This window comes from Tubulanus polymorphus, chromosome 2 (genome assembly GCF_964204645.1).
Source record: "Tubulanus polymorphus chromosome 2, tnTubPoly1.2, whole genome shotgun sequence".
Classification (NCBI taxonomy): Eukaryota; Metazoa; Nemertea; class Palaeonemertea; order Tubulaniformes; family Tubulanidae; genus Tubulanus; species Tubulanus polymorphus.
In genome coordinates, this window is record NC_134026.1 from 14,220,847 (window position 1) to 14,248,800 (window position 27,954).

The window sequence follows — 27,954 nt, forward strand, 5'->3', positions numbered from 1 at the left end:
AGAATTGTCGGGGCGACAAAACCAAAATAATGTATTTTCGCTGGCGATAAAACCAAAGTAATGAATTTTCGTGGGCGATAAAACCAAAATAATGAATTGTCGGGGTGACAAAACCAAAATAATGAATTGTTGCGGGCGACAAAACCAAAATGGTGAATTGTCCAGGCGACAAAACCAAAATGGTGAATTGTCGCGGGCGACAAAACCAAAATAATGAATTGTCGCGGGCGATAAAACCAAAATTATGAATTGTCGCGGGTGATAAAACCAAAATAATGAATTGTCGCGGGCGATAAAACTAAAATAATGAATTGTCTCGGGCGACAAAACCAAAATAATGCATTTTCGCTGGCGATAAAACCAAAGTAATGAATTGTCGTGGGCGATAAAACCAAAATAATGAATTGTCGGGGTGACAAAACCAAAATAATGAATTGTCGCGGGCGACTAAACCAAAATAATGAATTGTCGCGGGCGATAAAACCGTAATAATGAATTGTCGCGGGCGATAAAACCAAAATAATGAATTTTCTCAGGCGACAAAACCAAAATAATGAATTATCGCGGGCGAAAAAAACCAAAATATTGAATTGTCACAGGCGATAAAACCAAAATATTGAATTCTCGCGGGTGACAAAACCAAAAAAGAAAATTGTCACGGGCGACAAAAACAAAATATAAAACCAAAATAATGAATTGTCGCGGGCGTCAAAACCAAAAACAAGAATTGTCGCGGGCGACAAGACCAAAATATTGAATTGTCGCGGGCGATAAAACCGTAATAATGAATTGTCGCGGGCGATAAAACCGTAATAATGAATTGTTGCGGGCGATAAAACAAAAATAATGAATTTTCTCAGGCGACAAAACCAAAATAATGAATTATCGCGGGCGAAAAAAACCAAAATAATGAATTGTCGGGGTGACAAAACCAAAATAATGAATTGTTGCGGGCGACAAAACCAAAATGGTGAATTGTCCAGGCGACAAAACCAAAATGGTGAATTGTCGCGGGCGACAAAACCAAAATAATGAATTGTCGCGGGCGATAAAACCAAAATTATGAATTGTCGCGGGTGATAAAACCAAAATAATGAATTGTCGCGGGCGATAAAACAAAAATAATGAATTGTCTCGGGCGACAAAACCAAAATAATGCATTTTCGCTGGCGATAAAACCAAAGTAATGAATTGTCGTGGGCGATAAAACCAAAATAATGAATTGTCGCGGGCGACAAGACCAAAATATTGAATTGTCGCGGGCGATAAAACCGTAATAATGAATTGTCGCGGGCGATAAAACCGTAATAATGAATTGTTGCGGGCGATAAAACAAAAATAATGAATTTTCTCAGGCGACAAAACCAAAATAATGAATTATCGCGCCTATATTTATTTTCCTAACCATTAATTTCCCTGTATTGGTATGATATTTACGGTTTTCTTTTCTGATAATCTGATAATTCTTCATCTGTTACAGTGCTATATTCTGGACAGTATGCTAGATTTTTAGACTTAAATTTTATATTTTCAGGATATTCTAAATCTACAACAAAATATATCCAGTATCAGAATGATCTTCAATATTCAGAATTCTTTTTTCCCAATTAGATTTATCATTATTTTAATGTGGTCAAACTTCAGATATTTCAAATATTCCATAAGCTTGTGGTTCCATCATTGCCCAACCATATAAATTATTTGCATCTACGTATATATATCATGACTCATATCCAGGAGTATCGTTAGTGTTGAAATATCTATCACCTCAAACACCAGAAACTCCTGCTCGTGTAGCTTTTTCAAATGATAATAATTGATCAATTTCTTTTAATAAGTCCGTTTTTATACCTGTCAATTTTAATCCACAATCCCAAGTTAGTCCTTGACTAGAATAACAATGACATGGATCAATATTAAAATATTTTAGGTCGACTAATTCACCATGATTTTTCATTCTAAATTTCTAATGTTCTATCATAAAAACTATCTTTCACATATTCGGATCTTAATTTATCATAAGATTGTTCTTTTGATAATTCTGTAATTTTGAAATCATAATGCGATTCATAAAATGAATATATTATCTCTCTGGCATCCTTCCGGCTAAGGAGACGATGGCGCAGCGCTGGAACATCTAATATCTCCTTAATTGAAAATCATTATCATTTTGATAAAATTCTTTTTGTATTTTTTATTCATCATCAACTAATGATTTTGATAAGTAATTAAGAGAACAACTTAGAAATCTATAAGAATCTATAAATCTTAGACATCCAAATTGAAAAAGATATATTATATTTAGATGTTTTAGCTAACATTTTAAATTTACAAGTTAGTATAATTTTATTTTTTCGAATTTACTTTTCCTATTTCATTAGTAATTTCTTCTATTTTATGACATTTAATGAATAAATGTGCATTATATCCCGATAAAAATACAGGTTGTCTCAGAAAATGTGGTTTCCTTTACCTTAAGGTTACTTATTCATTAAATATGATTTTAATTATTATTTTGGGGGTCAAGTTGATAGACTTGGATTTTCACTTGAGAAAAAAATGTTGAAAGGCAAAAATAAATCATGCATGGGTGAGAGCACCAGCATGTTTATGAATCGCCATTTAAATCGTGTCGAACCAAATTTTCAGATTGTTCCATAGTGTACGTTTATTGTATAATGACTACCTACCAGTTGGAAAATTGATTAAAAATCACAGAATCGATTTTCACTACTTGTGATTTTTTTCCTGTCGGGAAATGTATAAACCAAGTACAAAATTCAAAAGATTATCAGCAGCTGAATCAAATTCAGATTTTGAGAAATACGTAATCTGATGTATCAAAATTCAACATTAAGCTTAAATGGTGAAATTGGTAAAATGGTGATGATATTAAACATGTCCCAGGGAAGCTTAATCAGTGATTAGTACCAACAATTTTATCAAGTAGAAATCACTGCTTCAGTTGATTTAAGTAAAAGTGAAGTGAAAGCGGAACATTTATCAATAAACGTAGAGTAGGACAATGATATATCATAGTATGGTTATCCCTGGATACACACATAATTTTAGGCCAGCCATAGGCCGAGCCTATTACTATACAAATGGAGCGAATTTAAATGACATAGTAAAGGCAGAGTAAAGGCTCTTTGACTGTGCAACTGAGCATATCTTCATACAAATCATTCATTAGAGCAATATCCATTCTCCAACCCCTATGAAGCTCAATTTTGAAAAGGGGATCGCAAAAAGATCTGTTTTAAAAAGCCAATCAGAAAGCAAAGAAGCCTCTATGATTGGCTAAGCCGCAGAGGTCAGCAGGTGTTCACGTAAACCCGCGGCATCGTCTACCGTTTTACTTCCTGGTTTTATTTTAAGATCTAAAATAAAACTTCAATATCGATTTCTGTGAAATCTTTAGTTGAGAAAGTCTGGAAAAAATAGCTATTTCTCAAATTGGATGGATGACCTTGATATACTAATTAGCCATGTGTTCAAACTGCAAAATCAATCAAATTTTATTCTGCCAAAAATTATCAAATCCAATTCAATTTTGCTTTGTTGAGCAAATTTTCAGATAATTCAATTCTATTCCGTATTCAAATCAATAAGACAAAGGGACAAGATTTATCTGAGGTATTTGTTCCTGCCATCTCCATTCGCTGTCTGTGCTACTTAAGAAAACACGATTGAAATGTGTAAATTATTAGTCTGGGATTGACTAGTCTATGAGGGATTGTATTTGGAGAAATTTAACCCACAGAATGCATCATTTGCCATTTTGTGATAAGCTGACAGGCTGGCCATAGTGCCCCTTGAGCCTTTGTTCGATACCAAAGGTTAGTGTCTTCAGGGGCCATTCCATACTGGCTATCGCGGGGGGGGGGGGGGGGCGTAGAAACGTAGTATCAAATTGCCTTGTTTCTTGCAGTTAAACATTCCATCCTTGAGTAAACATCCAGGTCTACCAACCTACCCACCAAAAGAATTTTATTTCTATTTCAATTATAGTTAATGAATAATTAATCTTTACGCTACGGTAACACGTTTTTGAGACACCCTGTATCACAGGAACAAAATTAATTTTTTAGCTTGAAAATTAAATACCTCTTCACGATTATAACAATTATCTGCAAAACTAAAATCTTCTTCATCATCTGACATTATTATTTCTTTATTCGAATGTAATAATTTAATAAATTTTACTTCATATTCAATTAATAAGTCACAAAGTGAGTAATATTTTTATCAGATCTATAGTTACAATATTCACTTTTGATTTATTCAGTTCTAAATGTATGTAACCATTTCCTACATATATATATATATATATATATATATATATATATATATATATATATATATTCATTATCAAAAGAATCTGAATTAAAGAACAAATCAATTTGTTTTATCCACATATAATGATTTTCATACTATAAGATATCTATATCATCATTTATATCAAAATCTTTTGATAAGTATAAAGGTTCCGATGTATAATCAATTATTTTATCTCCTTTGTATTTTCGTAGTTTAGTTAAACCAATTTCAATGATTTTTGTATTATCTTTTTTTATTTTTGGAATTTTTTTCATCTTAACAGGATAATTATTTATTTCATAATTATTTTCCATTTTATTTTATTATTTTTCTATAATCTAAGGCTATGTGTAATATCTTCTGCTGCAGGATGTAGGGAAATTATAATTAATTACATTTATTATCTCCATTTTGTACATTTATTACTGTATTAGTTTTACATGGTTTTTAATGGTTACTTGATGCATTAATATCGGGATCTTCATAATATGATACATGTATTACATGTATTTATTTTATGTTATAAACATGTAAAGTCGTGATTATAATTTCATAAACCCCATTAACATGACCCATTAACTAGCTATTAACCCATTAATCATACATTGCCCATTAACGGTACTTTTATACGTGCGTCCACAAACGACGCCCTTTAAATCAACTGAAATAGTTTGAAATGCAACTAAATCATGATAAATTCCGATGCTTTCAACTGTCGCGTCTGTAAAAAACCGTTGAGTTTCCCAAGTCTTTGTTTCTAGCTAACGCATGCGCATTAGTCAGTGCTGATTTTATGCGATGGCATCTCTAGACTTAGGCAGGCCACTACGCCATGTCTCACAGGACCGTCTGCGCAGGTTCTTGCGCCAGCTTGTCACAATAAACCTTGCGGCGCCAATCAGATTGCGCACGTTGCATAATCGCTGAGGTAAATTTCACAGAATATAAAATTCCCCGCTAAAAGGACGGGTTTTTTGGCTTATGATGACATAAACTAAGCTGCGCAATTGAGTTTGTGTGGCGGGATTTCGTACTATGGCGTGTCTCGATGCCCTCAGGTTCAAATCCATGTAGTGTTGGAAAGGATGTGTTTAAACATTTGTTCTGTCGTTGCTGTAGCATCGGTCTAAACGTACAGGCATACATAGATTGTACCATAAATGATAAAGTGCACGTTAATGTATACGTATTTCTTTCAGGTCTGCATTTGGATAGACAAGGAAATGTGAAGTGACCATGGCAGGCATTAATCGTAGAGTACATACCATCATGAAAAACATCCATTTGGTTCGACAAATCCACAGGCAGCCTCTAGCAGCTCCAACGCAACGCGCTCTACTCTCCAATTCAGAATGTATCGTAGTTAAATTGGGAAGTGCTGTCATCACCAGAACTGATGAGTGTGGGCTGGCTTTGGGACGATTAGCTTCAATTGTTGAACAGGCAAGCACGGTTATAATAGGGTTTTCAAGTATCGTGGACACCTAAACCGTTTTCGAGAACGTGGCGGATTAATTCAATCGATTTAATATGATTGAATATATATATTGATTTACCAGTCACAATCTCCTCTTTTATCGTTGAAGATAAAATGTATTGATTGGGCCCTGGCGAGAGAACGTGTTCTTGCACAAACCCAAATAAAAGACTCGAAATGTCGCGGATATTGAATTAACGGATAACGATATTTCCATTTACCTTTTCTTACCATTATTTACCTGATGAACAGTTTTTATATCGAGAGAAGCGGTTCGTTTTCCGTTTCGTGGTCGACTTTTCGTAGAAATCACGTGCGTTTTGCGTAGTAACGCGATAGTTAACATTCAACAAAAGAACATCGTCTTCGGTCGGTCGTAAATCTTCAACGATTGTTGGTTATTTCTCAATGAGATCATCCAATGTCTGCCTGATTGCGGTTCGTTTGATCATCGACCTGTTAAGTTGAGTGTCTTCCATGTTTCGGGTGATCCTGGTCACGGCACCCATGTGACGTTGCATGCCACAGAGAAGATCACGTTCGATGCCAGTAATACGTAGCAGGAAGAGAATACGACGGGTTCTTTCTACAGATGAAACAAAACTGTTTTATTTCGGTCACACACAGGCTAACCACATGTCCTGACTGCACATGCGCATGCTAATATATAGTGATTCGCAACAAAAACTAGGGGGAGTGCACACATTAAACTTATCGACATATTAAACATAATAGAACATTCTGTTCCTGATAGTGGCATAGGTGACACGTTTCAACGATTTAATGCTGCCAATTTTTTTCAGGACTTGACTACCAAAAATTGGCAATATTTTTGATTGTGAAATGGATTGGGGTTGCGTTTAGAATGAAGCGAGGATCATTTGAAGTTGACCTTCACTAGAAATATAAGTTAAGAAAAAATTCAATGTAATCAAAATTCAAACCAATAATTCCTGAACAAGCTATAGTAAATATCAAATCAAAGTCGTCAAAAGGCAGTAGACATTTGTACATGTACGATGTCTTAGAAGACACGTTGGGAAAATGTATGATTAAGCATCGTTTTTGTTTATTGATCGGAATATTTAAAAATGCCATTCGATAGTTCAATTTCTATTATTCTACGTAGGGACGTCCGCGAAATAAAGTTTAATTGGCATATCTAATAGTTTGATTGGCATATCAACTAAGTGAAGGGCGTCTGAACCAGGGTGTAAAAGTTTTAATTGGCAATTAAAGTTATTTTGAGTGGAACCTCCAGCGTTTTTGAGAGAAGTGAATTTCTGTGACGCGATTTATAACAAGGAAGTTAGTAATACATAAGAGTATCAAACTGTTGTAGTGAATTCACACCAGGATGATAGACCAAGCTTCACAGATGATAGATAATCATCGTATGTCGACGGAGTCTGCTCACAAAATGCCGTGCACGTAAACTTGTTTGTTGGACCGTACACTTCCGTTGTGCGATATGTGCCATTAAAAACTTTACCAAACGAAGATGATTCTGTGAAACGTTCCAATTACGCTGTTATTATCATTTAAAGTTCAGTATTTTTTATCGTGAATATATGTTCCATCCAGAAAATTAATACCTTCATGTTAGCATTTCGTGTGCCTGGTGATCCCCTGAGGTCACTCGGGCTCTTTAGCTAATCACTGCTCTTCGGTTCAGGCCGCGGTCTACATAATCGCTCTTTTTGACGACATTATGATAACGATGTGCTCTGATTGGTAGTTTACAGAATACCCTCAGCAGCCGAGGATATTCTCCAAACAACCTTAGATGAAGAAGGGATGTACGCCATTTTGACGTCTTGGGTAGGTGAATTTCATTTTTTTCGGTGAATATCTCTAGTGTAGTATAGGGACCCAGTTAAGTATGGCAAAGCTGGTCCAATGTTGATGGTTATATTGTTCTGAATTTGATTTATTCCGTCAATGTCTTCCCGCAAATTCTTAGAAAAAGTAAACAGCAGTGACGTTAGCAGGTGTTTTCTGTCGATTTATGCCTATTTAATGGCAAACGTCCTTAACCTAGGCCATTGGGAAACGGAGCTGCATCGTATCGATATCAAAGTATCATGCGTAATTTTTAGTTTCATGTTATTTTCTTTCAACCGCATTTGTGTGTGTGTGCGTGCGTGTAATTATCAATTATCAAATTAAAATTCCAACTTAATTTATTTCGCCTTGGTGACGATCCGCTCGTGCCGCGAATAAACCAAACAATGAATAAAATGTTTCCATTTTTTTCAGATTCACTGTTCTCAATCTCAAGCTTCAGGATCCCTGCTTAGGTAAGTTTTTTTTCTCCAGTATTTCTGTCTTCAATATGGGACTGGGCAAGTTATTGAGACAGTCGTATTAGACTAGAATGGGATTGGGGGATGAACGAAAATGGCTTGCATTATGAGAATGCGTATCAGCTGGCGTATCTATTTAACACACGTATTGCTCGGGTTAGTTTTACTTGTAAATAATAATGATTAACTTGTTGTAAATGATAAAGTTGTTTGGTGTCAATTGTCTTGATATGATGTCGGATAAGTGTTTTTTATGATATCAATGAAAACATATTACATTGTTCATTCTACAACTCTTTTAATTATGCAGATCTGTTGGCTTTAACAATTGCCCCGGGCACGACGGTGAGACTTGACGCGTGGTAAATAGGAGGAACAAATACGTCAAATCGATTTGTTTTACCTTAAACTTTAGAGTGAAATATGGCCTTCTATAGTTCAAAAAGGTCGACAGATCAATATGTATCACTAACATAGACTTTTTAATGACAATTGGACTGATAATAACTAAAATGAAAAAGTATGATTAAGTAAATTTCGTTCAAAATAATAATAGCCCATGAGCCAAGAGGTTTAACACAGCCTTATGAAATGCAGAGATGAGATAATTTGACAAAGTTTAAAATATATCATTAAACGATATAGGGATACAATTTGAAATGTGCGAGGAGATTCGAGCCCGTAGCAGCTACATCGGCAAATCGCGGATCCAAGACAGAGCTGCGATACAGCGCCAGCCTCTTTACCAATAAACTCGCAGATAAGACCGATTCCATCGCAAGAAAGCGTTTTAGGCAGCTGCAGCCGAGGCCAAAGCCACAACCGCCGCACCCGCCGCAGGCGGTGAGGGATGGCAGAGCGTCATGACAAAATGTAAGTTTAACGCTCATACTTCCCACACGATGCCCATTCAGAGACGCCCATAAACAATACTAGTTCACCCTTTTCGGTGTTTTCTATACGCAGATAAGTATTGCGTAAAATTCATCCACATATTCATACGCTCGTATAATTCACCAAAATAAGCACAGGTGCACCAAAAACCATTTTTAGAATGCCAAATATTTTCAAAATAATATTTCTATTCATACAATATAGATTTAGAATACAAGTTTGGAAAGGATGCTGTGTTACTAAACAGTCTATCGACGGGACTCCGTAGCAGGTGCGCGTAGCTCTGTTTGGTTGTTGCGATGCATAGGGAACCCGTAATTGAATTGAGGAATCTCTGTCAAATATACGTCTGCAGTAAATGAATAAACGCACGCCACACTGTCATACAACTCAGCGATAATTAGATTGATAATCAAACTGTAAAAATTCAAGGCTTTTAAGGACATAGTTTGCCAACCATTCAAATTCAAAGACTCCCACCGACATTCCCAGCACAAAACAAGGAATTGACACCGCTACTACGGTATCGACCCTTGCTGCAAGGTGCCCGTTCACATCAAGTGATGTAGTCATACGCATATTAATTCACCTTGTAAGATAAATTTATTTGAACGAATTATTGATAAAATATAATTCAAAAATCTTTTTTAATATTATTGTGATCAACTTCCATCACCATTCAACCCAATATAATGTGAAATAATCTCGAATACAAAGTTCCCGAATCTGTTTTTGCAGCGTATTCAACCCCATTTATCGGGTCTTTCGTTAATTCAATGACTGTAAAAATGGTGTGTTTTGGTTCGCCGTAAACATACAGGACACGACACGTTCGTAATAGCTCTCGTTCCTCGAGAGCTGAAAATTGTTTAACTGGCCAATGCTTGACGAGTATTGGACATATAGAAAATTATCTGTATCCGTGTATGATGAATGACAAGAGAAATCCCACAATAAAATCAGCCAAAAATGAAAAGCTCTATATTAAAATGATAATATTTCGAGCAACGTTTCGGGTAAATACTATTAGCCATCTTCAGGCGTACTATAACGTCAATTTATTCCTCGTACACGTAGAAACTGAATTACTACCTCTTTATACTAGCACTCGCCCTAAGCTTCGGTTACGATATGTCGATGATATTCGTGCACTTATTCCTTGTGACTAGATATGGCACGGGCTATGATATAACAACTATTTAACTGACCAATTCTTGGCCTATACTGACCTTTGAGTAATTTGGCTATTTAAGAAGTAACACAGTCGTGTTTGTTGTCAAATAATTAGACATGATGTGGGCTTTTATCTTACAACTTACCATATAGCTATGATAGCTATATTTAACTGTTTCAGAAACAACATAGTCGCGTTTGGTATCAAATAATTTCATTTGGCCTGAACTTAAATATAACAACATTTTTACCTGTACAAGTTACACCAGTACAGTCTTATTACCGGTTAAATGTTTTTAGAAATGACACGGGGTATTGCCTGAATCATTCTGATACCAGCAACTAGCTCAGAATGTCATCAATGTCACCAAACACAAACGATAGTGTAATGAAATTAAAACTTGAATTATTATCGAAACGAGAGCCAAAGAGAAAGAGAGCCAGGGATAGAGGGGCGTGAATTTATATTGCTCCACTAGACAATGGCCAGACGTCAGTAGAACAAAGTCCAAATGACCAGTGCCGAGTGAAGTGAACGGTTAGGATTAAAGAGATAAAGACAATATTGATTTTAATATAATTACAATTCGTAGAATACGGATATATAGTACACAATATGTTTGTAATGAAAACTTGATAATGGCGTGGTTGTTAAATTGATACTATCCGTTGTATCATATCCCCCACGCTCACTTGATTCCTCGTCGAATCTCAAAACTAAACTATACCGACGAAAAAAAAACTATTGACAACGAATGGAAAAAGCACTCATCAATAATAGATCCAAACGTAAAAAGTAACCATATATACTGCATAATATACTTCCCTTTAAACATGCAATTATTAGTGGGATGAAAACCCGGAAGACACTTAAATTACGCGGATGACACTAAAGACTTAGCATTGTAGGAACAAGACGTAGCCACACGAAAAGAATGTATACATATCCACCACTTAACAATTAAGCGTAATCTGGAGAAATAAAGATAGTATATGATTAATATGAATTGAATTTAACCTATCTAAATATAGCCGTAGGTTGCCAATAATAGCTATTAAGTGGCCAGTACGGCAGTAAATATCATTGTCACTTTCAAAATAAATATCAAAGTCCAATAAATAGACTGCATGCACAATAATGAATTAAAACTATGCCGCGATAGTAACTAAGTTAGTATCGAGTTCTACATATCATATGATAATAAGTAAACGGAAGTAATTGGAAAATGAGGGTTTCATACCAGAGGTCGAGATGTCGGCACATCACTCATCACCACAAGTAATTTTTTTCCTCTAAAAAATGGGAGACAGTGAACACCAAACAGAAAACATTAATGTTAATAAAAATCAATATTTTTGTTCATATTGTAAAAAATACATCGATAAATCTCAAAAATCTCGACATGAAAAAGCTGCAAATCATAAAAAAATGTTATAGATTTCTAGACACCAGAAAATTCCAATGAAAGAAAAGAACGATTAAATGATATGAAAAAGATGAAATTAAATGTAATGTTTGTAATGAATTTATAGCAAAAAGGAATTATAAAAGACATCTCAAATCACAAAAACACAAACAAAATTTTAATAAAGATATTTTAGGAACAGAATATTTTGATGATTAACCTCAACAAGTAAAAAACCAGCTTCAAAAACTGAATCTATTTCAAATAAACCTTATATGAAAAATGTTTGAAATTATATCGATTCACTAGAAATATAAGATAAAATTGAAATTTTAGAAACATTACGCAGTAAAATTGGTCCTGCAGCTATAGTATTTAGGTTTTTAAAGGTACAACAGTAGAAGATTATAGTTAATGTATTGAAATAATGGAAAAAATAATGGTCCTTGTAACAGATGTTGAATATCCAAAAATTAGTATTGCTGGAAAAGTAACTTTTATAAAATCAGAAGTAAAATGGAGTATAATATTCAAACACATTCTGAAGAAATAATTTTAAAAACACAAATAAAAGAGCAATTAGAAAAAATATTTAATGAATTTAAATGTGATATTGAGGAAAGATATTTTGAGGGTTCTGGTTTAACATTGAATGAAATTATATTTTTAGATTTAAATATTTATAATACAAAAAGGAATAAAGCATCAAAAAGTAATACAATGTTTACAAATAATTCAAACTTTACAACAGAAAAGGATATTAAAGCATCATCTTATATTAAATTACCATTTACAACAAAGGCAGTAATAAATGTTTTAAAAATGATAATAAACGTTTTCTATGGTCAATTATTAGTTGTTTACACCCAACAGAAGATATTACGCATAGTTTTAGAATAACAGATTATCGGAAATATGAAACATTATATAAAATTGATCAATATCCAGTAACCATATAAATGATTTCTAAAATAGAAAAAGTTAATAATTTAAAAATAAATGTATTCGAATTAATGCAATTACCAGGGACAAAAGGTGAAAATATTAAAGATTATACATTAGAAGCTTTATATTTAAAAGAATATTATGATGATGAAAGTGTTATAGATTTGTTATATTACAAAAAAAGATGAAAATGAACATTATGTGTGGTTAAAACAAATATATTTATTCTTTAGGACAGAAAGTTATCACCATAATAAAATTTATCTATGTAGAAAATGTTAATCTAAATCTAGAACTGAAAATGCGTTACTAAAACATAAAGAATTATGTGATAATAAAGATTTTTGCAAATTAATAATTCCAACAGAAGAAGATTATAAATTGAAATTTACTAATTATAAATTCAAAAATATAGTGCCATTTGTAATTTATGGGGATTTTGAATCGTTGAATAAAGAATTAACTGATCAAGATAGAAAAGAAATATATAACAAAAAGCAATTTTTAAAATCAATGGACAAAGGAAATAAATTAAATGAAAACATAATTCAAGACCCACCAATCATAAATACAATTAAAAATGTTCATCAAAGAGCTGCTGCTTATGGAATTTATATAAAATCAAATTATCCTGAATTATATGAAAGTCAATATATTTCTTTTAGAGGTGAAGATGTAGTAAATGAATTTTGTAATAAAATAATTGAATTAGAAAGTGATTTTGCACAATTATGATACAAAAAAAAGAATAGTTATGACAAAAGAAGATGAAATTGATTTCAAGTATGCAACTCATTGTTAACAAAATTTAACAAAAAATTTTTAATAAAACATTAAATATTAGGAATCATTTTAATATAAAAATCATGGTGAATTAGTAGATTTTCAAAATCAGATGTTATGATATTGGCTGATATATTTGAAAAATTTAGAGAAGTTAATTCAAATCATTTTAATGTTGATCCTTGTTATTGTTTTTCAATTCCTGGTTTAACCTGGCAATGTGGTTTAAAATATACAAATTTAGAATTAGATTTATTAAAACAACCAGACATAGTTTTATTATTTGAAAAATCAAGTAGAGGTGGAAGTAGTGGTGTTATGGGAGATAGGTATTTTAAAGCAAATGATGAATATAAATTATTATATATTGACGCCAATAATTTATATGGTTGGGCAGTGATGCAACCTCAACCATATAATAATTTTATATCAACAGAAGTTCAAAATTATGAGCGCAATTATGAGTTTAGAAGATGATGCACCTATTGGTTATTTCTTTGTAGTTGATTTAGAATATCCTGATAACATATAGTTCAAAACAAGAAATTTACCTTATTGCCCAGAACATTTAGCCGTAGATGATAGTTATCTAAGTGAATACCAGAAAAAATAAAATCGAAAGACCATGTTTTTACAGAAAAATTAATATTAACACAACATAATAAATATAATTATATTGTTCATTATAGAATGTTAAAATTGTATCTATAACAAGGAATGAAATTAAAGAAAGTACATAGATATATTGAATTTAATCAATCGAAGTGGTTAGAAAAATATATAGATTTCAATACTCAACAATATCTAAAACAGATTTTGAAAAAGATTTTTTTTAAATTAATGAATAATAGTTTTTTTTGGAAAAACATGTGAAAATATTAGAAATAGAAATGATATTGAATTAGTAAATAATTCTGAACGATTGAAAGATTTACAATCAAGTCCTAGACACTTAGGAAATAAAAGATTTGAAGATTATTTAACAGCAGTAAAATTACGATGAAATTTAATAAACCCATATTCTTTGGTTCAACTGTTTTAGAAATATAAAAATTATTAATGTATGATTTATATTATAATGTTTTACAACCACTTTTTGGGGAAAAGCATATTGAAATATTATATTTTGATTCTGTAACAGCTGATACTCCAATATTATTAAAATACAATAATCAAATATTAATAAGAAGAATTTCAGAAATAATACCTTATCAAAATAAATTTCATATTTCATATGGTGAAAAAGAATTAATACAAATAAGTGGATTAATGGATGTTTGGACAAAAAATGGATGGAAAAATTAAAGAATATAATTAGACATAAAACAAATAAAAAGATGTATAGAGTTAGATCTAAATTAGGGTTTGTAGATGTTACTGAAGATCATAGTTTAATTAGAAAAAATGGTGATGAAATAAAACCAACTGATATAAAAATTGAGATGAATTATGACATAAAAGATTTTATCCAAGAATGAATCATATGTCATTTGACAAGATAATTGATAATATTTATAACATAGAACCTGAAATCTTAGAAGAAAAAGAATATTTTATCAAAGGATTTTTTATGGGAGATGGTTCAGCAGGTGTGAATAATTATGCTGGAGGCAATAAATATTGTTGGTATTTATGCAATCAAGATTTCAAATTATTAGAAAGAATTAAAAATTATTGTGAAGAAGTTTATTCACATAAAACATTTAAAATCGTGGATCATATGAAATCAACAGCAGTTTATAGAATACTTGTAAATAATCCAATTCTATATTCTTGCAATAGTGAAAAGTAATACTTCAACAAAAGAACAAATCTTAAAAAACATCGATAGTTACATACTAAAAATACGTTATTTTCGAATCGATCGTATGGATTTATTGTTGAAATTTAGTTAAATCGACGCCATACTTTACATGGCGATATAACGTGACCTTGCGCTAAGAGGTGACTCGTACTCGTGCTAACTCATACGTGTCAAACGGAGAACCGACAATGGGCAGACCAAAACGTAAACAAAGTCGTAACAGCTCTGGCTCTGCAAGTTCCAACGCATCCAATGAACCGGATCGAAAGAGACATTCAACCAGAAACCGCTCTCATCAAGAACCAGTCTACGAAAATGAAAACGAAAACGCCGCATCCGACGATGTTTTTGAAACCCTGCCCTCCGACCGATCTCTACAGGACGAACTTCTGGATGTTAAGATTTTAGAAGTTCTGAACAGCGATGTTGTCCGCAGTATTTTAGAACCGTTGGTCAACTCGGTACTGTCATCGTTTAGGAGAGAATTGACGATCATTATGAACGATAAGATGGACAGATTGGATACTCTTATGTTTGATCTCGGGAAATCGCAGGACGATCTCAAAAGTCACATAGAGACAGCTGTCGAGAAAATGAGTGATTCTCTAAATCTCATCAAACAACAAATTGTTGTCCTGGAAAAGAAATGTTCTGACAACCAGGCTCAAACTAGAGCTCGAAGCTTACCAAGAAGAACTAGAAATGTATACAGGGCGTAATTCAGTGCGGATTTTTGAATTGGATATCTTAATTTCAGACAATCCAATCAGACAATCCAATCGATCGTGCGCATTGGATTGGTAAACCGCCTATCGATCCCCGATTACCACGACCACTCATCGTTAAATTTGTTAGACATCTGAACAAAGAACGCATTCTCAAACAAAGGCGTATTTTGAAAGGAACGAAAATCCGTATTTGCGAGGATCTCACCAAATGTAGAGCAGATTCTCTTAAGTTTCTATATAACCATGAAAGCGTGAGCGCGTGTTGGTCGTTTTACGGTCGGATTAATGCGATTTTAAATGGGAAAAAGTTCAACGTAAACGGTTACGCGGAATTCGACAGAATCCTGAAAAGTAAAAAATAACGAATTCGTTGTGTTTCGAAAACCCGCGCGTGCCAAAATAAATGACTCGAGTATTAAAAGATTAAAAGGAAATAAATGTAAATTCAGAACTTATTTACTAGATAGATTTCAAAGATTATCTAGTGAAGATATTGAAGATTTAAAATCTGGGATATTTTATTTCATATATAAAGGTTAGAATGAAAAAGGGCACCATGATATAGATTTCGAATAAAATATGTAAAATAAATGCAAGATAAATTAAAGGAATATAGAATATATGTTGATTCTCGAAAACTTACAAATTATAAATCACATAATTTAGTTGTATAATTAGATAGAGAATTTAAAAATTGTTTAGATTTAAAATTATTAAATAGTAAGTTTATGTAATTCTTTTTATAATATATCGAATAAAACTATTGAACACAGAGTCTTTTTAATTCACGATAGAAATACAAATATATGGTTTCATCTTTATCTTAAACCAGGATTATATAATTTAGAAACATTAGTGCAAGAAATTAATAAAAGAGCACGCTCAAAAATGGGCGCATCTGCTGGATTTGGATTAAGACTTATTGAAAGTGATAGCTCTGATAAGATAAGAATAAAACTAGGCAATGAATATCAACATCAATTTCTAGTTAAAAAACCTTTAGCTAAACTGTTAGGAATAACACCAGATGTAAGGATACGTAATACTGATGCTACGCCAAACTTAATACCTTAGACACACTTTTATATTTATTGCAATTTAATTGATGCTACAAAAACATTCGAAGCAACTAAAGATACAACTTGTAATTCTAGTATTCTAAATATTTTACCACTGAAGAATGTTAAAGAATTTGGAAAGTAAATAAATTATGATTTAACAGAATGTGATTTTAAGCCTTGTATATCACAATTTAATAATTTTAAGTTAGAAATTAGAAATCATAATGGATACTTAATTGATTTAAATAACTTTCCTGTGGCATATGAATTAGTTGTAAGATGTAAAGAGTAAGAGTTCACTATATAAATACGAATATTACAGCAGGACCGAGTATATGTTTTGGGTGTGATTTTAAACATGGTAAAGAAATGAGAATTAAACTAAATGATGTAATTACTGATATTAAAAGTAAATCATTTAACAATGCATCAATGATTAATAAAGAAAATTATAATATAGAAAAAGTGATTGATTTAATTAAAACATCTTTAGAATATTATGAATTAAATGAAGATGGAATTATCGATGATATTAAAAACATATTATCTAAAATATATGATAATCATAAAAGTAGTAATGAAATAAATGTTGAAATAATTATAACTAAGATAACTAAATATTTTGAAGGTGATTTTTTGATAAATAAATGAGTGATAATAAGTGGATAATAACTGGTTTATATAATGGAGCATTACTATCAGTTGGAACTGTTGGTTATACAATGTTATTCAAAAAAGTATTTAAAATGGGAAGTATTAATGTTGATAGATTTGATATCAATGATATTTTAAAATTAACGTTAGCAGTTACTTTATCTAATTTAACGATTGATTATTTGGAAAAACAAAAATATATTCCTCCTATAAATGCATAATTTTTGTTAAATAAATGGCATCTGCAATTATAACTATGATAGGATCAGCAATTGTTAACGCTTTAGCATTTACAGGTGGTGGTTATTAATTTAAACATATTGATAAAAATGGTTCATTATCAGAAGAAAAAAGACATAAATTAGCATTAGAAAAATATAATAAAGCTGCAGAAGAATAAAGAGAAAAAAGACAAAACTATATGGATTATATTAATAAAGAATTATATAATCAGAAAATTTCACATATAGATTTTCAATCAGCCGATGATGCTATGAGTTTATATAACGCAGTAACAAATAAAGAAAAATTACATGTATATAAACCTAAATTATCATATTATTATACCCCAGGTAAAGAACAACAACAATATGAAATAATTTGGATTTTAGGTGGAACAGTTATTGTATATTTGTAGCATATAAATTTACAAATTAGTAATCTTTTTGTTAAATAAATGGATGATAAAGTTGATATTGATATTATTCCTCATGATATAAATAAAACTAAATCAAAATTATATTTGGAAAAACAAATATTAGAATTTGAAAATGATTTAAAAGTTAAAAAGAAAAAATATTTAAAAAGCAAAATTATATTATTTAATTATTAGTGGTTCAGTTACAATTAGTTCGGTGATTACAGTTTTGGCAATATTCTCGCCATTAACACCTTTAGCTATATCAATTTGCGTTTTAGGTTTAAGTTCTAGTGTTTTAACCGGAATAAGTTCAAAATTAAATATAAAAAGTTATAAAGAAAAAATAAATCTACCATAAAAGAAATTATATAATTAAAAAATAAATTAGATTATATCATTAGTTTAAATGGTAATATAACAATTGAAGAACAAGATAAACTGTTAAAATAATTAATGAATTATTAACTTTTTTATTATATGAATGGGGTTTCCAAAAGCTTTCCAATATAATAAATCAATCAAATATTCCAGCAATAGATTTTAATAGAAATTTAGATTTTAAATTCAATTAACTTAGAAATTTATGTTACTGAAACAAAGTTTTTTATTCCTGGAATGGAAAATATATTCAATACATATGAAGTTATTTTTACTGGAGATGAATATAATATATATGAAATATTGGCAGAATCAATTAAATTTTGCTGTTTATTGTGCAACAACAGGATGTGGTATAAGTTGGAACAATCATCTTAATAACTTAGATAAAAATTTGAATTATTATCATTTAAAATTAATTCATACAATATTTAGATTATAGACATACTTTCAAATAAGAATTATATTAAATGAATTAGAATGTCCTTTACCTGGATCGAAATATTTCAAAGAATTGGATAATTATATTTATCTATCTAAGTTTATTACAAAATATGTAATGAATTTAATATAAATATTAATTCTGATTTTAGTGCGCATGGTAAATTGCATGGTGTTGGTGAACAGTTCGAAATAAAAATATTGATTATATGCATAGAGTTGGAGCTTATCATAATTATAATATTGATAATAATAATGGTTGGGTTCATTTTATTTTAGAAAATAGTATATAAAGAATAAATCAATCTATAACAATATATTTAATTTGTATTTTAGGTGCACAAGTTGAAACAAGATCACCAATAGTTGGAAATGATAATACATTATTTGACGCAGAAACAATTCAAAATTTTTATTTGAAGATTCTATTCATAATGATAAAAATAGATCAATTCCAGAAAATATAGTCAGATATCAAACTTATTTAGATAAATCACATATTAGATTAAATTATTGTATAGGTCCTAATTTCTTAATTATTTCTGATGATTTAATATTAAAAATGGGAAATATAATTGGTAATGATAATTTGATAAAAACTGCAACGATAAATAATTCATTTGCTTTAAATGAGATAAATAAAAAGATTATTACTGCTCACTAATGGAAAGTGAAAAAATTTAAAAAAACATTCAATCAACAGAAACTAAAACTAAGAATATTAAATTAAATAATGATTCTAAAATAAAAGATTACAATACATCAGAAAATATAAATACTGATAATATCCAGCATGAAATAATCAAAACTAATAATGATAGTAAATCCTAAAAATACTAAATTAGCTATAACTTGTATAGGAATTGTAATAGGAGGAATATTATATTTTTGATTTTAATTTTTTTGATTTTATAAATGTATGTAGAAGTTGGAGAAGATATTTCAAAGGATACTTTTGATGAACCCGGCATAACTGGAAAAGACTATACATACAGTACTACCACTACTACTACTACTACTACTACTACTGACATACTGACCAATGCAGCAGTGGCTACTTGTTTGTTCACTCGAGGCGATTGATTGATTGATCTGAATGTGACATTGGACATCAGCAGTTGATCCAGTGAAAATAATGACCGTCATCAGGTAACTTCACTTGCTTGCTTACTTCGTTCAAAACAATTGTAGAAATATGAACATTGAATATTATGAGTGCTGTTTCAGAAATACTATATTGATTGTCTATTGTAGATTATTGTTAGCGTTTTAGTGATGATTTTGTGAGTGGTAACTCGTGGGATATTTTAAGAAATTGAAGTAATACGTATCAAATTAGCTCAGAATAGATTGAAAAGAATAGATTGCGATGCATCAAGGTAAGTTTGAAAAATGGATTCTGAACCATTAATTGAAAACTCAGTCCAGGTTTAATTGTAAGTTATATGTATTCTGATTTCAGAAAGATAACATTATGCAGTAATCAAAGGAATAAAGAGTCAGCATTAGCTGTCATGAAATGAGATTCCAAAAAACAGGCGGTGAAACTCTTTGATTCTGATAAACTGTTGAGGTTGAGATTATGTAGGCTAGATTATGTGAATAACTGCACTAGCGAGCTTTCAATTTGAAATGTGATTGAGAATTGTCTTTCTGGTCGAAGCTGGTCTTTATGATTCTAAATACACTATCATTCAAATCAGGATGCGATATCAGGATGGTCCCAATTTGTCGATGAACAAAAAATTACTGTTCTTTGTCATGAAATACGTAGTGTCATTACTTATTCTCTTGTCAGGGGCTGAACAAGATTTTGTACCAGAAGTGAACAATAAATATTGAATTCAGTGAAAATGAGTTTGTCGTGATTAATTTTTCAATCGATTTCTAGCAAAGTCAACATTTACATTGTGTGGTCCATGAGGAGAGATGATATTGTGAATTTCCAGTGTGATCTTAATAACTTGTCTTGACCAAGTCTCTTAATTTGTCCCAACTAGCTGTCAGGATCAGGAAATCAGTTGGCCGAGGTGGATCCAAATATCTGATCTCACAGAGCACTGAGGAGTTCAACAATTGTAAAGTTTATTCAGATACTAAATATAGTCATTTTACAACACTGTATTAAAACATCAATTCACTAAATACATCTCACGAACGGTAAATATAAAAGGATGTCCCCCGTTCCTTCAAAATGTTCTGTATTCAGTTACTGTCGCGGCTGAGCTCACCTCGCATTAGATTTGGATGCTTGTTAGTTTGTGTTCCGAGTAGCAGGTAAATTATCAGCAGAATGATCTGATACTTACAGCAATTAATGTATTTCCGTCCATTGTAAATGGCAATTTTGATATCGCTCGAAGCTAAGCAGATTCGAAGAGACGCCATCTTAACCAGGAAGTTACTTGCTACTTTACATGTTTGACCTTATTTGACATGCATCGAAAATGTAAAATGTATATAATGTAATATATGTATATATCCGGACGCAATTACGAGGCATTCATGTAGCACAGCACAATCTCTGACATCAGTAGGGAGGATGGATTTGGGGGCTGGTTTAAAACACAATGATTTATTATCTGTGACTGTATATATTGATTGAATGGTTACCAGTCCAGCAAGTTCCGTTACTTTCTGTTCATTATATTTGTTACACTGTGTATTTGTGGGAAAGATCCTGATTCCATTTTGTAAATCTGGGAAATTGGTGGCATGAACATCTGTTTGTCTAGTGCTTAGTGTACGTATATCGTCGGTGCGTAGTGACAGTAGCCCGGATGTAAACAAAACAAATCAAAACAAGAACACCGGCATCTGCAATTATGAAGGCGGTTTCGAATCCCATCCGATCGAATCATTTCTTTTATCAGAAATGAAAAGATATTAATCTTTTAAATCAATAATTATACAACACAATTAATTCACCTAGACATGAATAAGTTGTCCGAAATCTTTAACAAAAATGTCTTCCCTTTTGATTGGCCTACTTACACAAAACGGCTCTAGACCGAATTTTGAATATTCCTCAAAACAAATTTGAAGATTAAAACTGAATGTCCAAAACTTCGCAATGAATTCCAATAAATCCTCAATTACACTTAAAAATCAATTAGAAAAACCTACAACGGTAATTGATTTCATACCGGTATATCTTAACTTGCTCTACATATCTTTTCGTGATATTATTATCATCGAGCTAACCTCATGCCTTAGCTCCTGTCCTCTCGTGCATGGGTGAAAAGGTTTCAGAAATTTTTGTAATACTTAATCATTGTCGAAAAAATTCGAAAAGGGTTTGTCATAAGCTAAATGTCATAATCATTGTGAAACTCTATACTATTTAAGGACTTTTAATTACAATTTGCGTCATCGTATTTGTTTATCAATGATTTACAAAAATTTACTTTTCTGCAGGAAACAATATATGTTCATTGACTATGATATTGATCTCAGTGTTTGATAAAAACCGACTGTAGATATGTTTTGATATTGTATTGATGAACTTGAACTTATATTTGTCGCTCCATATATAGCATTTATAGGATGAGACATGCAATAAATTGACAAAATAAAACATTGACATGGCATTCATTAAATACTTAAGTGCATACATTCTCCCTCTGCATGGACTCGAACCCGATGGCATTGCGAGAAAACCGGAAAAAAACGTGTTTTCAGTCACCGGAACTACGTGTGCTTTGTTACTAAATATAGACCGTCATTCCAGTGGATACGTATTAGATCGCACCATATCGTCAGGTGTTTGTAAGCCTTTTCGAAATCTATTACATATGTCTGCTAATTTTGCTGACAAACATTGATTGTAAAATCTGATGTTGTGAATAAATCTGTCCAAACGTTATTCGAACCGCCATGTATTATGTCATTGAAAACAAAGTGGCCCATCACTGGTTTTAGTTGGAAGAAATCGCCAGATGTTATCACGCATAATTGACCAAAGTCTGTCTTTTCAGTTGGTGTTAAAATTTCATTTAATCGTCGATGAATATAATGATGCATTTTATTTGAAACCATGCTTATCTCATCAATGATATGATAGTTAACATCAGCCCATTTGTTGTGTCAAGTGATTGATTATTTGATACGAAAGGATGCAATGTTGTGCCACCAATGCTGAATGCTGCCACACCTGTTGGCGCAGTAACAACAACAATATTTTGGGGGGACCATAGATGAAATGAATTTGTGGATGCGTTTTACCATTTCCTGCACCACCAGACACATGCAAATATAAAGGTGCAGGTGGTTTTTTTAGTTGACCTACTGCATATAAAAGCATATCAGCTGCATGTTTTTTATGACATCGAATACAGCTAGTTGATCAGTGCTCAGCGCAGAGAGCGCAAGTCATTGGTGTCTGGTTATTCTGAAACAAATGGATTGTTAGTGTCATTTGATTGTAAATCAACGTAGTTGTACATATCATTTAACGCAATGTCTGTCTGTATAGGTTCATTGGGTTTATGAGTGTTAGGAGCAATGACAGGACCAATGTCAGTAGAGTTGTGAGTGACGCTGGTAATTTGAAGCAGCTGCTGTTTGTGCTGAAAGAACTGAGTATTATTTGTCCATATCTACATGGTATATCTGGAATGATTCAAATGCAGTTGCATGTCTCAATAGATCAGATTCATATCTGAATGGCCAGTATAAAAGAAGAAGATGGTAAAAGTAATCATCGCCATCTGATGTTTGCGTTACTCTTTGCATGTTAACACAGCATGGTATTTGGCGTTTATGTATGAAGCCATAACTTGACTGAAGGGGAATCATATTTTTTAAGTGTTTTTGGTTAAGTTTCGTAGAGCAAGTAGGTAGAGGCGAATTTATATAGAGTCAAAGGTGTTGAATTCAGTAGTGTTCGGTCAATGAATGTAACGATTTATCAAATTTGAATGGAAAATGTCTGTTTACTGATCAACCATATCTAAGATATCTGCAGCTGGCTTGAGGAGCTCATTCTCTTTTCTGGTCTCTTAGTATTTATGAAAATTGTACTTCTTGATGAATCAGTGGAAGAGAACCTAATCGGAAAATCAGCTTCATGTTGGTTGATCTGTCTGTTAGTAAGCAATGTATGGCCTATAGCACGTAAAACTTTTGTTTGAGTGTTAGTATTTTGAGGTTTCAATTTTGCAGCTATTTTAAAGTGGAGATCTTTGGTTTCAGGTTTACATATATATGTTGAAATGTAATCGGCAGCACCTACAGCTGATCCGATGATCTGTATGTCCATATTTGCATTCCATTTGTCAAGTATGCATGTATTGTAAGGGTTGATCATGGTTTCATAATATGCCCTCTTTAGACTGTAGAAGTGTGATTTCGTTATAGGTGTTTTATTACAAAGATTTTAGTTGTACGAGTCGGTAATTGAAGGAAAAGTGAAACGGCAATTTGATTTTTGTGTACGACATGTGTGGATATGGCTGTGTGTTTGCAGTTTTGTCAGATTATGGTGATGGGAGTCCTGGATATGTGGTTTAGATACTGTTATTTGCTTGTCAATAACTGTATCTAAATCTAAGCCGTTCAAGACATTAATGTTTTCAAAATCAGGTACATAATCCAACCACAACAAGCAATGTATGCGTGGTGCTCCCCTTAGCTGGAATTCTACTCGCCAAAACCAATCAGTGATTTTTCCCAGTGGATAGGGTTGGGCAGGAATGACATCACGAAATAATTTTTGCCATCAGTGACTGAAATGTCTTGCCGCATACGTTGAGTATTTAGAAAGTAAGTCACATCTATACTCAGTAGATGAGTGCAGGAACCTGTCCAAAGTAGTATCCAGTTTGTATATCTATTATGCCCTGTCAGAGATCGGGCCAGTGAAGGTCATTGGCTGATACCTTGAGGAGACGGGCCTAAAGTATGCATCATTGCAAAGAGATCGGACCTAGTTGCATACCAAAATGGTTCTGTACAACGGATCTGTCTCACGACGAGCCAAAAAATATGCTGGATCAGACCAACGTCGATCACTGCTCAGAATACGAGTTTGTGCATACTCCAAGTAGGAGAAGCCTTTTTGTTTATGGTACCCACCAATAGCAGATGGAAATAACCATGGAGATGATGATATTTCCACATTGAAGTATTTATGGGCATGTGCTCATTTCTCTGGACAGAGTATATGGGTACCGTACCGGATATTTGAGTGTTATAGTCAGACACTGATTTGAATGAATTGAGTATAATTCCCAGGCAACACTAATGTATTGTCGATGTAAACATTGCCATATTTATCCTCAAATGGATAGCTCAATGAATACTGTGTATAGTATCGATGAAAACATCGTTATATAGATAGTTATTTGATTCAAACCATTCTTGTGCTGAATGTGTTTTCTGATAGCGGATGGGATGTGCATAGTTTTGGTGTTGGTTTGAATTAATAATGTCACTTTGCATCCGGAAAACTTTGTCATCATTTGGAGATGGAGGAAGTGTCTGTGCAGGTTGAAGTGTGTGCGATGGGAAATGAATCGCTTGCCCTTTAATGACCTTTTGGCCATATGTTGAGTGTAATAATTGTCATGAACTGTTGAGTGATGGAAACGTATAAGTTTGTCCATGCATTCAATGGAAGTTTGTTTTGGTTCAGGGTAGCCACACACTTTTCACAGACAATACAGTTTGATAGTATTATATGGGTGATGATCCTATGGTTAAGAACTTAATCATGCAGTAATTTTATCTGGTACTTGTGTGCGAATATTTTGTTTGCAGTACATTTTTTCACAAACTGAACATATGTATTTTGGGTTACTGTGAATACTTTTATCAAAATGGTTTGGTTTCTGAGCCTTCCGTTTAACTTTTGTGTAATCGTTTTGAGCAAGGGTAGGAAATATTACCTTTATGGTTGGGTAATCAACGGATTGAATTCATAGTGTACTGTGATATCTGATCTTTGTTCAGGACAAGGGTAGATGATAAAACACGACTCAGAATTCTGGCCAAAATTGACATCTTTAGCAACCAAAAAAGGTCACAGGACGGCCATCTTGAGTTCGATCGACCCAATTTTTCTCATGCTGATGGGCTCTTTGGGGTACAAATACAAACGAAAGATCAAGATAATTTATCGAAGCATCTTCAAAATTTCCCTCGAAAACATCAAAAATGTGCTGATTTTGGCGAACAACAATGGTTGCCACTCGGCCATCTTGAATCTGACAGGGCCAGTTTTTGGACTGAAGATATGTCTAGGGTAGATACATGTGTAAGCCAAATATAAAGACATTGCATTGAAGTGTCTTTGAAACTTCCCAAAATAACTGGATTCCGTCTACGGACGGACGAACGGATGGACGCTGGAAAAGTGAATGCAATATCCTGCTGGGACTAAAGTCCTAAGTGGGCTAAAAATATCTGATTTTGGCGAACAACAATGGCTGCCAGTCGGCCATCTTGATTCCGACAGGGCCGATTTATGGGCTGAAGATGTGTCTAGGATACATACTCGTGTAACACAAATATTAAGACATAACATGGAAGCGTCTTAAAAACTTCAAAAGAATAACTGGATTCCGGTAGGAAGGACGGACGCCGCAAGAAAAGTGAACGCAATAGCCCACTGGGGCTCAAGTCCCAGGTGTGTTAAAAATTGGGATTGTGGACGTAATAACAGAATGGTCCGTCAAATCACACGTCAATCATGGTCGGTGTGTTTAAATGTTGCGAGCAATAGATTACCATAGGAGCTCCTCTGCCCTCGGCTGACAAAAGGCAGTATGTCAGTCAACTTCATCTTCACCGTCAAGGGATTCGAGCCCACTACGCTAAAGCTGTTCCCCGAACCCCTTGACCTCACGAGTCGTTGGAGTCGTTACTAGCCGACCAGAATCGGGTCGTACCAATCACAGCGCTTGTAACAAATGACATTAGGCATCTGTTGGCTTTCCTGTTAAATGGACCAATCAGCGAACGTTTTACCGAACGAGGAGGTATATCGCAGATCGATATATGACGTCATGCGGAACAGCGCCGTGAGGCCAGGGGGGTGGTGGAAGCGAGTTCGGGAGTGATACCGGACCTCTGGCAAGCGAAGATGGTCAACTTGAGTTCCGAGATTTTAATAATTATACGTTTAGGCTTTAATGGTTCTTCAATTTATCGATCAGATAGATCTGAAAATTGGTATGTGTATAATTCAACTTACCTTTGATGCATTGAACAGGAGATTTCGAGTTTTTAGAAATAATTCTAGCGTTTAAGTGACGTACTTAGTTTTCTAGAATTAAAGCCGTTATTCTGTCCTCACTTATTATAACTGCAGTAAGTGCAAGATACTGCTTTTTTGTCATCCAGTAATAAAATATACTGCTTCTTGTCATGGAATTGAACACTCCTCAATCAAATGAAAGTGATTACGAAATTAACGGTTGATCATATATTTATCAATTTCTTTCATTAACAAACATTTATAACAATACATTCAACATACTTTAGATTATTAATGTATTAACATTATTGATTTCATAAATTTCATTTCGTTATTTTTGCAAAAAAATCAAGATCAAGGTAATTAATCAAAGCGTCTTCAAAAATCTTTCCTCAAAAAGTTCAAAAATGTATATAAAGTGCTGATTTTCGCGAATAACAATGGCTGCCAGTCGGCCATCTTGATTTTGACGGGGCTAGTTTTTTGGGCTGAAGATGTGTCTAGGGTAGAGACATGTGTAACCCAAATATCAAGACATTACATTAAAGCATCTTCCAAACTTCTCAAAACGAACGACGAAAAGTGAACGCAATAGGCTGTTGGGACTAAAATCCCAAGTGGGCTAAAAAGAAATCGATGCCTTCATTTTGATGTAGAGACGACCTTTTGATAAAGAGATGACCTCAGAAATGTGTACCTGCTTACATAAACAAAAACAGCGAGCGGAAATTCACTACCAAAATTCAC

At 32.8% G+C, this 27,954-nt stretch overlaps 1 protein-coding gene across 1 annotated transcript in view; it reads left to right on the forward strand.

Annotated features, from left to right (window-relative positions):
- The window catches only part of LOC141898436 (delta-1-pyrroline-5-carboxylate synthase-like), a 377,354-nt gene that overhangs the window by 36,106 nt on the left and 313,294 nt on the right, over window positions 1–27,954 (forward strand). Inside the window, exon 2 of the mRNA XM_074784307.1 lies at window positions 5,520–5,763. Coding sequence (XP_074640408.1) covers window positions 5,557–5,763 — 207 coding nt within the window. The 5' untranslated portion in view covers window positions 5,520–5,556. The remainder of the gene's footprint in view (window positions 1–5,519; window positions 5,764–27,954) is intronic.